Genomic DNA, 16,742 nt, shown 5'->3' with positions numbered 1-16,742 from the left:
TATTTAGGATTTTAAAGAGCTATTAAAAAAAGACATAAATCAGGAGATCCTTCTGTGGCACAGCAGGTTAGGAATCTAGCGACTCTGTGGTGGCACAGGTTTGATCCCAGGCCTGGTGGAGTGGATTAAGGATCTGGCATTGCCATAGCTGTGGCAGAGGTCACAGCTGCTGTGTGGACATGTCCATATGCTGTGAGTGTGGCCAAAAAAGAAAATTACATAAATCGTAATTGTTATCCATGATGTACTGGTTAAACCAAAGAGAGTTAGATACAGAGTAATGTATAGAGGAGAATCCCATATTTTTTAGGTTTTTATTTTTTCTATTATGGTTGTTTTACATTGTTCTGTCAATTTTTGCTGTACACACACATATACACACACACACACTTTTTCTCACATTATCCTCCATCATTTTCCATCGCAAGTGACTAGATATAGTTAGAATCCCATTTTTATTACCACTGCCACAAACAAAAACAACCACATCTGTGTGTATCAATTGCACCACATGAGATGTCTGTTCTTCTGGGTGAAAAATGGTGAAGATTAGAGAGGAGTTATTTAAAATCTGCTCCTTCTTCCCCCTTCATATAACCTGAGATAGTCACTTCCTGCTCCTTCACCAGGGGCAGGAATATCTCAGACTCCAGTACAGGTGTCCATGGAGTAAGATCAGGGTACAAGCCCTGCTTGGGGAAAGATCTGGGAAAGCAGGTGAGGCTTGACTAGCCTCAGGCATTCGCTCACTCTGCCCAAGGCTGGTACGTGATAACCCAGTAGGAGGTTTCCTCCCCAGCATTGAGACTAAAGGCCAACCTCTAAAACCCTGAGCAAGGGAGACACCTGGGGGGTAACAGGAGTGTTTAATGGAAGCTGAAGACTCTCCATCCTAGAGCCCCACCTCTCCCCTGACCATGAACTTACTGGGACTAACTCAGACTAGACTCTAGCCTTGGGCTCTAACTCAATACACATTCCAAGACAGAGTAGTGGGTAACCCTTGGGTGAATATAAACTCACCAGGCAAAACTAACTAGACATCTGAAAAAAAAAAAAAAACTATCTGAAAAGAAGATCAACAAACTAGGCAACATGTGCCACTTGAAGCAGAAATATGACTAGGCAGAACAAGAATGTAAAAGAAGGATGATAGAAATACTTAATAAGATAAAGAAGAAGTATGTGAAATAAGATATGGAGTTATTTTTAAACTAGAAATATTATCTATGAAGAATAATATAGATCAAAAATAACCATAGGAATTCCTGTCATGGCTCAGTGGTTAACGAATCTGACTAGCATCCACAAGGACGCAGAACTGATTCCTGGCCTTGCTCGGTGGGTTAAGGATCCAGTGTTGCTGTGAGCTGTGGTGGAGGTCGCAGACATGGCTCAGAGCTGGCGTTGCTGTGGCTGTGGCGTAGGCTCCGATCTGACCCCTAGCCTGGGAACCTCCATATGCCATGGGTGCAGCCCTAAAAAAAAGAGAAAAAAAAAAAAGAAAATTAGGCAAATATTTATATATAGATAGATATTATATATATATTTCTAGATAGGACACAGAAAACACAAGGGAGAAAGGAAAACAACAAATTAGACTTCATCAAAATTTAAAAAATTTGTCCTTTGAAAGACATAAGAAAACAAAAGGCAAAAATATAATAGATGTTTACATCTATTAAAATGGATATGGCTAAAGAATGAGATGTGGAATAGACATTTTTCCACAGAAGACATACAAATCCACAACAGATACAGAAAAAGGTGCTCCACTTCGCTAATCATCAGGGAAATGCAAATTGAAACTACAAACCTGTCTCACTATTAGAAGAAAAGGCAAGAAATAAATGTTGGTGAGGAGATGAAGAAAAGGGAAACTTTGCGCTTTGCTGATGGGAATGTACATTTGTTCAGCTACTAGGGAAAACAGTAGAAGATTCCTCAAAAAATTTAAAATAGAAATACCACATGATCCGACAATTCCACGCCGGGTGGCCATCTGAAGGAAATATCCGCACTTTCATGTTTGCTGCAGCATTATTTATAATAATCGAGATGCAGAAACAACCTAAGTAGCCATCAGTGGAAAAATGGATAAAGAAAATGTGGTATCTATGTATAAGGAAAAACATTCAGCCATAAAAAGAGAAGGAAACCCTGCCATTTGCACTAACATAGATGGACCTTGAGGGCATTATGCTAACCTAAATAAAATATACAGAGAAAGGTAAAATACCATATAATCTCAACTATGTGTGGAGTCTAAAAATACCAAGCTCTCAGACACAGAGAACAGTGATTACCAAAGGTGAGGGGTAAGGGGATGGACGGGCAAAATGGGTGAAGGTGATCAAAAGGTACAAACTTCCAGTTATAGGATAAATAATTCCCGGGGACGTAACAAAGTATTATGACTATATTATATATTTGAAAATTACTAAGAGTAAATTTTTAAAGTTCTCATCAAATTGTTAACTATGTGTGATAAAGAATTTTAACTAAACTTGTCGTGATATTTATTTTGCAATGTACCCATATATCAAATTATGTTGTACACCTGAAACTAGTACTATATGTCAATTATATCTCAACAGAATATTTTTAAATACCAATTTGTTTTATGTTGTCATACAATATAATACATTCTCTTATCACTACCTAATAAAACTGGAAATCAAGATAAAAATATCAGAAAAGGGAGGGAGGGAAGGAAGGAAGGAAAAAAAGAAGGAAGGAAGGGAGAAAAAATTAATTGGCTAGGCTTAAGGCAAGTTATATAAAACTCAAGAAGAAAATATGAGTAAATCTTCTCAGCCTTGGGTTAGGCAATGATTCTCTTTTTTTCTTTCTTTCTTTCTTTTTTTTTCTTTGCTTTTTAGGGCCGCACCTGTGGCATAAGGAAGTTCCCAGGCTAGGGGTCTAATTGAAGCTGTAGCTGCCAGCCTACATCAGAGCCACAGCAACGCAAGATCCAAGCTGCATCTGTGACCTATACCATAGCTCACAGCAATGCCAGATCTGCAACCCCCTGAGCGAGGCCAGGGATTGAACCCACAACCTCATGGTTCCTAGTCAGATTTGTTTCCACTGTGCCACGACAGGAACTCCTAGGCAATGGTTTTCCATATATAACACCAAAAGTACAAACAAAAGAAAAAAATTAATCAGACTTTTTGAAAACTATAACTTACATGCTTCCAAGGACATTACCTAGAAAATGAAAAGGCAATCCACCAAAATAGAAGAAACTATTTGTAAATCATACATCTGAAAACAGTTTAGAATTCATAATAAAGAAGACTTAAAACTCAACAACAAAAAAGAGAAATAACCAATTTTTTAATGGGCTAAGGATTTTAGTAGACATGACTCCAAAGAAGATATACAAATAGCCAACAAGCACATAATAAGATGTTCAATATTATCATTAGTCACTAGGGAAATGAAAATCTAAACCATAGTGAAATATTGTTTCATACCAGCTAGGATGGCTGTAATCAAAAAGACTGATAATAACAAGTGTTGGTGAGGAGTGGTGGTGTGATGCCGTAACACATGCACACACACATCCATACACACACACACACACACACACACACACACATTGCTGTAGTGGAAATAGAAGTGATGCAGCCATTTGGGAAAATAATTTGAAATTTCCTCAAAAAATTAAAATACAATAACTTATATGTGGAATCCAGTTTTAAAAATGATACAAATGAACTTATTCACAAAACAGAAACAGAGTCATAGACATATAAAACAAATGTATGGTTACTAAAAGGGGGATGTGGTGGCAGAGGGATAAATGAGGAGTTTGGGATTAATATATACACACTACCATATATAAAATAGATAATCAACAAGGACCTAATGCATATCACATGGAACTCTATGCAATAGTCTATAATAACCTATATGGAAAAAGAATCTGAAAAAGAATGAATATATGTATATGCATAACTGAATCATTTTGCTGTACACCTGAAATTAACACAACATTGTAAAGGCACTATAGGCCAGTAAAAAAAGAAAAGAGTAAAAACAAAGTTAAAATATAGAATTTTCATTGGGCCCAGAGAATCTAAGAGAATCAAGTCATTTGTTCACACAAGAACTTGTTTAAAATGTTCATAGTAGCACTGTTCATAATATCCAAATGTAGGCACAGTATCCACTGGCTTATGAATGGATAAAAATGTAGTATATCCATATAAAAAAATGTGGTATATCCATACAATGGAATTATTTGGCATTTAACAGGAAGGAGTTCTGATAGATGCTACACCATGAATAAATACTTTGAAAACATAATGCTAAGTGAGAGAGGCCAGGCACAAGAGGACACATACTGTGTGATTCCCTGATATGAAATGTTCAAAATAGGCAAAAAGAGACATAGTAACAGAAAACTGACTAATGGTTGGCAAGAGTTGGGGGGTTAGAAGAAACAGGAGTCACTACTAGGAGGTATGGAGTTTTTAGGGAGATAAAAATATTCTGGGATTAGATGGTAGTGACGGTTGCATAAGTCGTTAATACTTTAAAAACCACTGAGTTTTATACTTTAAAGCTGTGCATTTTATGTCATATGAATTTTACATACATCTTTTAAAATTATGCAAATATAATTTAAAAATAAGGCAAAATGGATAAATTCTTAGAAAAACACAATCTGCCAACTGGATTCAAGAATAAAATGGAAAGCCTGAATAGTCTGCTTCTTTAAAAAAATTGAAGCAGTAATTAAAAATCCCACTCCAAAGAAATTACAAGGCCCAAATGGCTTTATAGGTAAGTTCCACAAAACTTTCAATGAACTCTTCCAGAGAATAAAACTCATTCTACAAGATTTATATAACCTTACAAAAAAAAAAAGACAATAACAATACAAAAAAGAAAGATTATAAGCTTGTTCCACTTATACAGACGCAGAAGTTCTAAGTAAAATATTAGCAAGTCAAATCAAAGTTATAAAAATGGTAATAAATCATAGCAAAGATGGGTCTATCCTAGGGCTGCAGGGATGGTTTAATACTATTAAATTAATAAATGTTATTCATTACTGTAATTGAGAAAAGATTTAAGCTGTATCAATAGATATAGTAAAATAATTTGATAAAATTCAATACTTGTTCATGGGAAAAGAAAACGTCTTCATAAAAACCATGATTGTGAGAGCACTTATTTAGTCTGATCAAAGATATTCCTAAAAAACACACAAAAATCATTATAAACAAAAAAAATAAATAAAAATTAAAATTAAAAAAAGGAGTTCCTATCGGGGCACAGCAGAAACGAATCCGACCAGCAACCATGAGATTGCAGGTTCGATCCCTGGCCTTGCTCAGTGGGTTAAGGATCTGGTGTTGCCTTGAGCTGTGGTGTAGGTTGCAGATGCGGCTCGGATCCTAAGTTGCTGTGTCTGTGGCTTAGGTTGGCAGTTGTAGCTCCGATTAAACCCCTATCCTGGGAACCTCCATGTGCCACAGGTGAGGCCCTAAAAAGCAAAAATAAAATAAAATAAAATAATTAAAAAAATAAAAATCATTATAAACAAGGAAATATGTGGTTATGCCCTATAAAATCAGGAATAAGTCAATGATGCTCACTACCACCGCTTCACTTCCACACAGTACTAGATGACTTAGATGCCATGACTAAGACAAGGAAAAAAAAAATTAAAAGCAAAAAGAAGAGAAAGGAAGAAATAAAACATTATTTGTGGATTATATGATCATCTATACATAAAATTCAAAATAACCTAAATAATTAGAAATAGGAGAGTTCCCGTCGTGGCGCAGTGGTTAACGAATCCGACTAGGAACCATGAGGTTGCGGGTTCGGTCCCTGCCCTTGCTCAGTAGGTTAACGATCCAGCGTTGCCGTGAGCTGTGGTGTAGGTTGCAGGCGCGGCTCGGATCCCGCGTTGCTGTGGCTCTGGCGTAGGCCGGTGGCTACAGCTCCGATTCAACCCCTAGCCTGGGAACCTCCATATGCCACGGGAGCGGCCCAAGAAATAGCAACAACAACAACAACAAAACAACAACAACAACAACAACAAAAAAAGACAAAAAAAAAAAAGAAATAATTAGAGGTTCCTAAATTTAATAATAACTCTATGGTTGTGTAAGAGATTCTCCTTGTTCTCAATAGATACATGACAAATTTTTGGGAGGATGAAGGGTCATGATCTTTGCAATTTACTCTTTTCTTTTTCTTTTCTTTCTTTTTTTTTGGCCACGTGTGCAGCATGTGAAAGCTCCCAGGATTGAACCTTACCCAAAGTGACAATGCAAGACCCTAAACTTGCTGAGCCACCAGGGAGCTTTAATTTACTCTTAAATGAATCTATAAAAACAGAATGTGAATGTAACCTCCATTATATTATATTAAACACACAAATACAGAGAGGGCAATAAAATTTGGCAAATATTATCAGTGAATGAATTTAGGTAGAGGAAGAATGAAAGTTCATTGTAAAATTCTTGCAAGTTTTCTACAGATTTCAAGTTTTTTCAAAATAAAAAGTTTAATAAAAGTATTAGAAAGTCTAGTAAAAAGATTGGATATAAGATCAATAATAAAAGTCAATTGCATTTATTTGTACTGGCAACCAATTAAGAACTATTTTTTTAAAAAAAGGACTTAATTTATAACCACAGCAAAACTATAAACTACTTAAGAATAAATCTAAGAAAAAAAAAGAGTGCAAGACCCATGTAGGAAATTACAAAGCTTTTTGGAAAACATCAGAGAAAATGTAATCAAAAAAGAGACATCACATGTTAATGTCTAGGAAGAATTAACAGCTTAAAGAGATCATTCTCCACAAATTGATCTAGGGTTGCAATGCAGCACCAATACAGTTACCAATAGAATACACTCTTAACACCAGTCCTAAGGGACTGACAGCCAACTGAGGTACTTTTTTTTTTTTTTTTGTCTTTTTAGGGCTGCACCCATGGCATATGGAGGTTCCCAGGCTAGGGGTCTAATCGGAGCTGTAGCCATGGGCCTACGCCAGAGCCACAGCAACAAGGGATCTGAGCTGAGTCTGCAACCTACACCACAGCTCACGGTAATGCTGGATCCTTAACCCACTGAGCAAGGTCAGGGATCAAACCCAAGTCCTCATGGATGCTATTTGGGTTTGTTAAGCACTGAGCCACGATGAGAACTCCAACTGAGGTACTTTTAAGAAATCAACATTCTAAGTCAGAGGAATACAAATACTGTGTGATCATTTACACGTGAAACCTAAAAAACAAAATGGTTTGACTACTTTGGAAAATAGTTTGGCTTCTGCCTAAAAATTTAACCAAATGACATAGCTATTCCATTTCTAAGTATTTACCTAAGAGAAATTAAGAGTGTATATCCATATACAGACTTATACAGGGAGTTCCTCTTGTGACTCCGTGAGTCAAGGATCTGGCATTGCTGCAAACTGCAGCGTAGGTTGCAGATATGGCTTGGATCTGATGTTGCTGTGGTGGTGGCAGCAGCTGCAGCTCTGATTCGACCCCTGGTCCAGGAACTTCCATAAGCTGCAGGTGCAGCAGCCATAAAAAGAAAAAAAAATGAAGACTTGTACATATACAATGTTCATAGCTGCTTCATTTTTTTTCTTGTGTTGTAACTGAGGATTTGTTAAGCCTTCTATTTATTTTAATTTTTAAAAATTTTATTGAAGTACAGTTGATTTACAGTGTTGTGTTAATTTCTGCTGTTCTGCAAAGTGATTCAACTATACATATACACATAGTCATTCCTTTTCAGATTCTTTTCCCATTTAGGTTATCAGAATACTGAGTAGAGTTCTCTGTGCTACACAGTAGGTCCCCATTGACCATCCATTCCATACACAATAGTGAGTATACGCCAGTCCCAAACTCCAAATACATCCCTTCTCCCAACATTTTCCCTTTGGTAACCATAAGTTTGTTTTATGTCTGCTAGTCTGTTTGTTTTATAAATAAATTCAGTTGTATCATTTTTTTTAGATTCCACATATAAGTGATGCCATATGGTATTTGCCTTTCTCTGTCTTACTTATTTCATTTAGCATGATAATTTCTAGACCCATCCATGTTTCTGCAAATGATATTATTTCACTCTTTTTATGGCTGAGTAATATTCCATTGTATATATGTACCACATCTTTATCCATTCCTCTGTCAATGAACATTTAGCTTGCTTCCACGTCTTGGCAATTGTAAATAGTACTGCAGTGAACACTGTGGATAGCTGCTTTATTTTTAATAGACAAAAACTGGAAAACAGCCCAAATATCCATGAATAGGTGGATGAGAAACAAATTGTGGTAAATCCATACAACAGAACATTCAGGAATATGGAGTTCCCATTTGGCGCAGCAGAAAACAAATCTGACTAGGAACCATGAGGTTGCAGGTTTGATCCCAGGCCTTGCTCAATGGGCTAAGTATCTGGCACTGCCATGAGCTGTGGTGTAGGTCACAGACGTGGCTTGGATCCTGTGTTTTTATGGCTGTGGCGTAGACCAACAGCTGCAGCTCTGATTTGACCCCTAGCCTGGGAACTTCCATAGGCCACGTTTGTGGCCCTAAAAAGCAAAAAATTAAAAAATTTTTAAAATAAATAAAAGAAAAGAATATGGGAGGGAGGGATAAATTAGGAGTTTGGGATTAACTCATGCCCACTACTATATATAAAACAGATAATCAACAAGGACCTACTCTACATACAGTGAACTCAATATTCTATAATAACCAACTACACTGCAAATAAATCAACTATGCTGCAATATAAAATAAAAATTAAATTCAAAACAGGTGCAGAATAATTTCCCTTAGAGAGAAAATCCTTCTTCTTATTCAAACACCTCAATGGGCCTTTTTGGTTGTGAGAGGTGAGGTCCCTTGGGTTGCCCTAGGAATGAACTGACCATAGGATAAGCACTTTTTCTGTAAAATAAAACTATAGGAATTTTTCATTTTTGTGGAGGAGTCCAGAATTCAGAGAGGAGGAGAAAGAAGTCTCCAGAGAAGATGGGGAGAATCCATAAAACATGTAGCCAGCAGAGTCTATGGAGAAAGATGGCCAGTGAGAAAATCTCTGGGGCAGGAATGGGCACAGAGCTTTGATATCTAATATTCGTATTTAAATTATTTTCTAGGCTCTGACGTAGTCCCCTTGCATAATCCCCAAACCTTCAGCTAAGCCTATTCCAGTTGCTGACCTTGAGTTAATGGTGTTTTGGGGAATCAAAGAGGAAGAGATAGTTCCACATACCAGGCAAAACAGAAAGAGGAAGCAGCTGCAGGAATTCTGAGATTGAGATGAGTGGGAAGCAAACTGGAGGCAGGAATTAGAGGAGTAACTGGAAGATATAAGCATTTCTCTTCAGGAACTGCTAAAACATTAGGGTGGGAGAGACCTTTGTGCAGTATGTGGGATGGAGGAATAAACCATTTTATTTAAGCAGTAAAGGAAAGGGTGGCTCCAGATACTGGTGCACTTGGGACCACCCAATTAAACTTAACGTACTTTGTGAAAGGCCACTTTGGACCATGCTAGCTACCACAGAGGTGACTTGATAGGAACTGGGTCACATATAGACCATGATGTGAATGGTAAACACTGGAATTGTCCCTTGTGCTGTTAGTCCATCCCTGCTCTTTAGGTCAATCCTTCAAACCATTCAGATTCCCTAAATTGTCAATAACCTACCTTTCTCCCACTTTCTTTCTTTTCCTCTTTCTTTCTTTCTTTGTTTTTTTAGGGCTGCACCTGCAGCGTATGGAAGTTCCCAGGCCAGGTGTCGAATCGGAGCTGTAGCTGCTGGCCTACACCACAGCCACAGCAACACGGGGTCCAAGCCACATCTGTGACCTACACTACAGCTCACAGCAATGCCAGAGCCTTAACCCACTGAGCAAGGCCAGGGATCAAACCTGCATTCTCATGGATGCCGGTCAGATTTGTTTCCGCTGAGCCATGATGGGAACTACTCTCCCTCTCTTTCTTTCCCATTAGGGAAAATGAACTGGAATATTTTTAGTATTTTCACTTTCTTCCCAGCTTCATCCTTTCCCTGGATGCACCAGAAAAGAATCCAAGTCTTCTATTCTAATTGCCTCTCCTATTTCACCCCAAATACAAGCCACAGATTCCTCTATTATTACCCAACCTCTCTTAAGTCCCTTTCTCTAATAAAATATGGTTCACCAGGAATTTCAGCTGTGAAATGGCAAGAGAAATCAAGACAGCAGGGGTGGAAGGAAGGGGTTGTGAGAAATACCTTTGCCCAAATTGCCAGTCATGAGCCATCCATATATCTGGACAGTAGGCTTAGAAGGACCTTAATATTGACATTCAGATTGATCATAGCAATGATGAGACAGGCCTCCTAACAACAGTCATGACCATAACACAAGCACCTCACACATAAACAAGTAGCTTATAGCTTATCCACATGTCCACATATTTATCTTGTGTTGTTCACATAATCTTGTTAGGCTTATTCTCCTTGCTCCCAGGAGGAAACCGAAGCTTGGGAAAGTTAAAAAGCATGCCTGGTTCTCCTGAATCCAAACCACACCGCCTCTCCACCATCTAAGATGCTATCCCTAAATAAGAGCCAGTTTTATTAGGATATTTTGGTCAGAGATGATTAACCAGGGGTCCCTTGGCAGGGGACAGGGGTACAAGTGGGGTAACCTTCGAAGCGAGGAGTTCCTAAACTTCTTTGGGAAACACTTTCAACTTATTTCAATCACCTGTAATTGAAATTTAGCCTCTCCTTCATTACAAATGTGGGCAACAAACTACAGTAGTCCTAGCAGCACCTGTGACTTTGTCCCCAGTGGAAACCATGGAAATTTTCATATATATGCTATTGTCACCAATGTCTCAAAATACAGTTTACACTCATCAGGAAAATGATGATTGTTATTAGGTTCTTGCTGGATCTTGTTATAGAATGCATTGCCAAATAAGCATATCTATTACTATATGACCATTTTAATATTCTAATAAGTGTAATTCACTACCATTGCCTTCCTATGTATTTAATGCATTTAAAAATACCTGGAGAAAGAATCTATAGATTTCACATGCTTGCCAAAGGGGTTTATGGTGCACATACACACATGCATGGGCACATGTACATGTACACAGAGTTCCTGATCTGAAGGAGGCAGGTCACGGACACAAATTGTGTTGATCTTATGCCTGCTTTCCACATTGTATTGAATATATATATGTCTTTCCTTCACTGTTAGCCTGTGAGTTCTCACAAAGCAGGAATGGCGCCTTATATTTTGTTGGGTCCTCAGTGCCTAGAACAGGGTTTAGCATTCGCTGAGCTATCGTTTACAGATCATCTACTGTGTATAAGGCTCCAGTCCCACTGGGTGAAGCAGAAGAATGGAGTGACTCAAAGGAGAGCAATAATTCATTCACATGCCTGTTTGAGCATTCATTCATTTAGAGAATTGTCCAATGGCTGCTCAATGCTACCACTGTGATAGGCTCTGGGGACAACAGGAAAAATAAGACTCAAGTCCTTATTCTCATGGAGTGCCTGTTTTAGCTAATGGAAAGAAGAGAAAACAAGATTTCTGAAGATGGACAAATGGGAATATGGTCATTTGTTCTGGAGATTCAGAGTCATGGGGAAAAAATCTAGTTCTTGAATCTATATTTATCAGCTGTTTCTAGCCAAAAGGTTACTGGGAAAAAGTAACCACATGGGTAGAAAATGTAGGTGACGATGCCCTTCCTAAGAGGACAAGTCTGTGGGATTTGCTCAAGGACAGTTTACCTTGTGTGGTTGCTGGTCTTGCCTAGCAAACTTGGAGGAGAAGTTAGCCTTCCATTGCCCTGGAGGGGCAGGGGTTTCAGGGGCTGGCCTCTCCAAAGACAGCTAAATGGATGTCTGCCTTCGCTGCAGTTCCGTTCTGGTTCAAGGATTCTATGATGCTATCAATCAGAATGTGCAAGGTTGCCTAGATACCTTGGGGCTTTTCGTTCTTGTAAGAGATCAAAGCTGGGAGACAAGTAGGCCAGCTGATCTTGAATTTGCCAGATGTGTGCTGAAAGACCAGGTTGTGGGAGAATGTGGTAGTACAACCCCTGAATCTCTGGGCCAGGTCACCCATCCAGGTAGGATGGCAAAGGGAGAGACCCCCAGCAGAACCAGGAGAGAGGGACTTGGAGCTGGGGATGTCTTACCAAGGAATAGGAGAGAGACTGGGACCCGGGGAAAGAGAACAAGGACAACAAGATTTGAGGTTGACTAAGACAAAATCTGTTAGGTTGAAATGTTTCCCCAAAGAGGCACAACCTTAAAATACAAAAAAATAATCCTAACGAATCCACACAACACCTCTGCAGAGAGGTATAACCTTAGAATACAACAGCAATTCCATACCTGTTTCCTAAATGTATGAAAAAATACTTCCTAGGGAACCTCAGCTCCTTGCTCAGCTGGCCTCTCTCTTACCCTCTTCCAGCCTCCTCCATCCTGTCTGAACGTTCTGCTCCAGCAAATGGTGACAATTAGCACTAGGAATAAGTACATACAGCAAAATAAATCAACCTGGATGATCTGGAATATTACTCTTTCCAGTTTGTTTCCCATGACACTGGCCTCCACTTTTTCTAAGAAAAATTGCTTAGAACACTTTATTTCAATCATACCTCTGACCCAACAACTATTTAATAAGAGGGGACAAGGATGGGTTCATTAGAGAAATACAAAAAATACAAAATTGTATCTAATAGGAGTTCCTGTTGTGGCCCAGCAGTAATGAGCCCGAGTAATATCCATGAGGACGCAGGTTCAATCCCTGGCCTTGCTCAGTGGGTTAAGGATCCAGCATTGTGAGCTGTGGCGTAGGTTGCAGACACAGCTCAGATCTCATGTTGCTGTGGCTGTGGCGTAAGCTGGCAGTTGTAGCTCCGATTTGACCCCTAGCTTGGGCACGTTTGTATGCCACGGGTACGGTCCTTAAAAAATGCAAAAAAAATATATATAGATAGATAGATAGATTTACATATATCTATATCTATCTATCTATCTATATCTATCTATCTATCTAATCTATCTATCTATCTATCTATCTATCTATCTATCTATCTATCTATCTATCTATCTATCTATAACAAAGAATCTACAATGTCCTAGGCCAGATAAGAAATGCACACAGATAACTCTATGACAACGTAGAAAGTCACAGGTGGTTCAGAGAAAGGGCTGGGGTGAGGGATTGGGAGGGGATGAAGAGAGAGGAAGAGAGAGGATGTCCACAGGGAAAAATAGTTAGAAAGAGGCCATCTTCTCCTAATTCTGGAGGACAGAATGGAGACTGATGGGGCACGTGGGAGGGGCCAAGTTCCAGAGAGGTAGAGGTTAGTCTGGAGGTCAAAGCACTTCTGGCCAACTCCAGCTATTCAAAAGCAAGATCTGTAGCATAATGTGATAAATGCCCAGTCATAGGAAATACTCATTCAAATGAAATTTGGATAATCTGTTAAAGATACAGTAGAAGACGTTCCATATATTTTGGTAAGAAGTTTGAACTAGAGAAATGCTCTCAGCAGCCTCTGAGTCTACATGTCACTTATTCCACTGACAGGGCATGAAGCTACCAGCGAGCCTCCCAGATGAAATATTAAGTGTCATGCAAAGATTCTTGGGAAATCAAATATTTTTTATTCATTTACTGGCTTTCATATACCTAACAGTCCTTAAAACAACTATAAGCAGCACAACAAAAAAACACATGTAAAATAATAACAGGTGCCCCCAAAAGCACCCTCCCCATCACACATGTGTATTGAGAAGCAAAACGTTACAGGGTGCTGATTTAACTCACTTCAAGCATGAAAAGTTTTCTATGGCCCTCCCTGGCAAGCAATGCTTCTTTATCTTGGGGCTGAACGCTCCAAAGTTTTTATTCTCTCTCCATGATTGAAGTCAACATGACAAGTTAATGACAAGTTAAATCTCCAGTTGAGTCCTTATCCTTCTCAATTGTGCATCCACAAGCAGAAGGCCCAACCTACTACAAGCGATGGCTGAAGCATCCCAGTGGGGAATGCAGACGGCCAGGCCTCATGGCCAGATGGTATATATGTTTCCAAGTCCAGTGGTTGAAGGAACCAAAGCCATAGAGAACTAAAAGCTCAAGTTTCAATTGAAAAATTTGCTAATAAATTTTTTAATAAAATAAAATAAAAACAGGAAAAAAAAGAAAAGAAAAATTTTCTGAAAGGGTATCTCTTGGATCCAAAGCTTTGATTTTCTTTTCTTTTCTTTTCTTTTTTTTTTTTTTTCTTTTTAGGGCCATACCTGAGGCATATGGAAGTTCCTAGGCTAGGGGCTGAATTGGAGCTACAGCTACACCACAGCCACAACAACTCGGGACCCAAGCCGTGCCTGTGACCTACACCACAGCTCATGGCACCACCAGATCCTTATCCCACTGAGCTAGGGCAGGGATCAAACCTCATGGATCCTAGTTGGGTTTGTTAACTGCTGAGCCATGAAGAGAACTCCTGATTTAATTTTACAAGTCCGCCAATCTTTGGTCCAAATATGCCAAATAGAGATGTATTGAGGGGTTCTTTTTAAGGCTGCACCCATGATATATGGAGGTTTCCAGGCTAGGGGTCTAATTGAAGCTGCAACTTCCAGCCTACGCCACAGCCACAGCCACAGCCACACCAGATCCGAGTTGTGTCTGCGACATACACCACAGCTCAAGTCAATGCCGAATCTTTAACCCAGTGAGCAAGATCAGGGATTGAACTCGCATCCTCATGGATACTAGTTGGATTCATTACCTCTGAGCCACAATGGGAACTCCAGAGATGCCATTTAACACCCTTGAAAACCAATAACAACATGCTAAGAGTACCCAAGAGCCTGGGGTTTTCTTTTGGCCATCCAGAAGGTTTAGGTCCGCTAGAAGCTCGCCTGTTGGTCCCTGACCAGCTCATCTGCCAGGGAAAGGCTGGTCAGTAGCCAAGGCACAGTAGGTCCAGACCCAAGGGGTTCCTAGTTGTCCTTCCGGGCCTGCTGTAACCTCTTGGCCACAGCAGTGATCAGAGCTGCTCCTTTTCCACTCCCATCTTCTGACAGCATGAACATCACATCACAGCGAGGAGCTAATTCTTTTACAGTTTCCTGCAATATCCGAGAAAAGCTATAAAAAAGAGAAAGAGAAGTATCATCAGCACTTAGTTATAGCATTTATCAATAATATTGCGGAGTTCCTGTCATGGCACAGTGGAAACCAATTGGACTAGGAACCATGAGGTTACGGGTTTGATCCCTGGCCTTGCTCAGTGGGTTAAGGATCTGGTATTGCCATGAGCTGTGGTGTAGGCTGGCATCTGTAGCTCTGATTAGACCCGTAGCATGGGAACTTCCATATGCTGTGGGTGTGGCCCTAAAAAACAAAATAATAATAATAATAATAATAATGCAATAACTTTTTATGGTGGCAGATGGTTACTAGACTTATGGTGATGATCAATTTGTAATGTATATAAATGTCAAATAACTACATTGTACACCTGCAACTAATAAATATTGCAGGTCGACTACACTTCAATTAGGAAAAAAAAAGATTTGGGAAGTCACTCTCTTTAGAAAATTAAGTCTTCCGATCAATTAGCATGGGATAGTCTTCCATTTATTTAGGTTGTCTTTAATTTATTTCAAAAATGTTTTGTAGTTTTCAATATCCAAGTCAACGCTTTTGTTAAATTTATTACTAAGTATTTTATTATTTTCGATGTTATAAATGGAATTTTCTTAATTTCATTTTCAGATTACTCATTGTTTTTTTGTTTTTGTTTTTTTTCTTTTTAGGGCCTAACTTGTGGCATATGGAGGTTCCCAGGCTAGGGGTCTAATCCCAACTACAGCTGCCGGCCTACACCACAGCCACAGCAACACGGGATACAAGCCATGTCTGCGACCTACACCACAGCTCGTGGCAATGCCAGATCCTTAACCCACTGAGAGAGGCCAGGGATGAACCTGCAACCTCATGGTTCCTAGTCAGATTCATTTCCACTGCATCACAATGGGAACTCCTCATATTACTCATCGTTAATGCATATAAATGCAACTGATTTTTTTTTTTTTTTTGTCTTTTTGCTATTTCTTTGGGCCGCTCCCGCGGCATATGGAGATTCCCAGGCTAGGGGTTGAATCGGAGCTGTAGCCGCCGGCCTACGCCAGAGCCACAGCAACGTGGGATCCGAGCCGCGTCTGCAACCTACACCACAGCTCACGGCAACGCTGGATCATTAACCCACTGAGCAAGGGCAGGGACCGAACCTGCAACCTCATGGTTCCTAGTCGGATTCGTTAACCACTGTGCCACCACGGGAACTCTGCAACTGATTTTTGATACTGATCTTGCATCCTGAAACCTTGCTGAACTTGGTTTATTAGTATCCCAATAGACTTTGTGGATTCCTTAGGACTTCTGTATACAAAATCATGTCATCTGCAAACAAAGATAGTTTTAGTTTTGCCTTTCCAACATGGATCCTTTTATTTCTTTTTCTTACCTGCCTTGGCTAGACTCACCCTTGAATCAAGACTTGACTGAGAGACAAAAACCACATAACCATCTGGAGGTGGTACTAGAAGCAGTACCATGTTGAAGAGCAGTAGCAAGAGTGGACCCCTTGCCTTGTTCCTCATCCAGTACTGCCCTGGTAAGTATGAC

General features: G+C 39.4%; 1 protein-coding gene across 1 annotated transcript in view; it reads right to left on the bottom strand.

The window, feature by feature from the left end:
* HKDC1 (hexokinase domain containing 1) overlaps positions 6,233–16,742 on the bottom strand; it is a 58,050-nt gene continuing 47,540 nt past the window's right edge. The window contains exon 18 of the mRNA XM_001928882.4: positions 6,233–15,200. Within this exon, the coding sequence (XP_001928917.1) occupies positions 15,053–15,200 (148 nt within the window). The 3' untranslated portion in view covers positions 6,233–15,052. The remainder of the gene's footprint in view (positions 15,201–16,742) is intronic.

The sequence above is a fragment of the Sus scrofa genome, chromosome 14 (assembly GCF_000003025.6).
Source record: "Sus scrofa isolate TJ Tabasco breed Duroc chromosome 14, Sscrofa11.1, whole genome shotgun sequence".
Classification (NCBI taxonomy): Eukaryota; Metazoa; Chordata; class Mammalia; order Artiodactyla; family Suidae; genus Sus; species Sus scrofa.
This window is presented reverse-complemented; position numbering and strand designations above follow the sequence as displayed.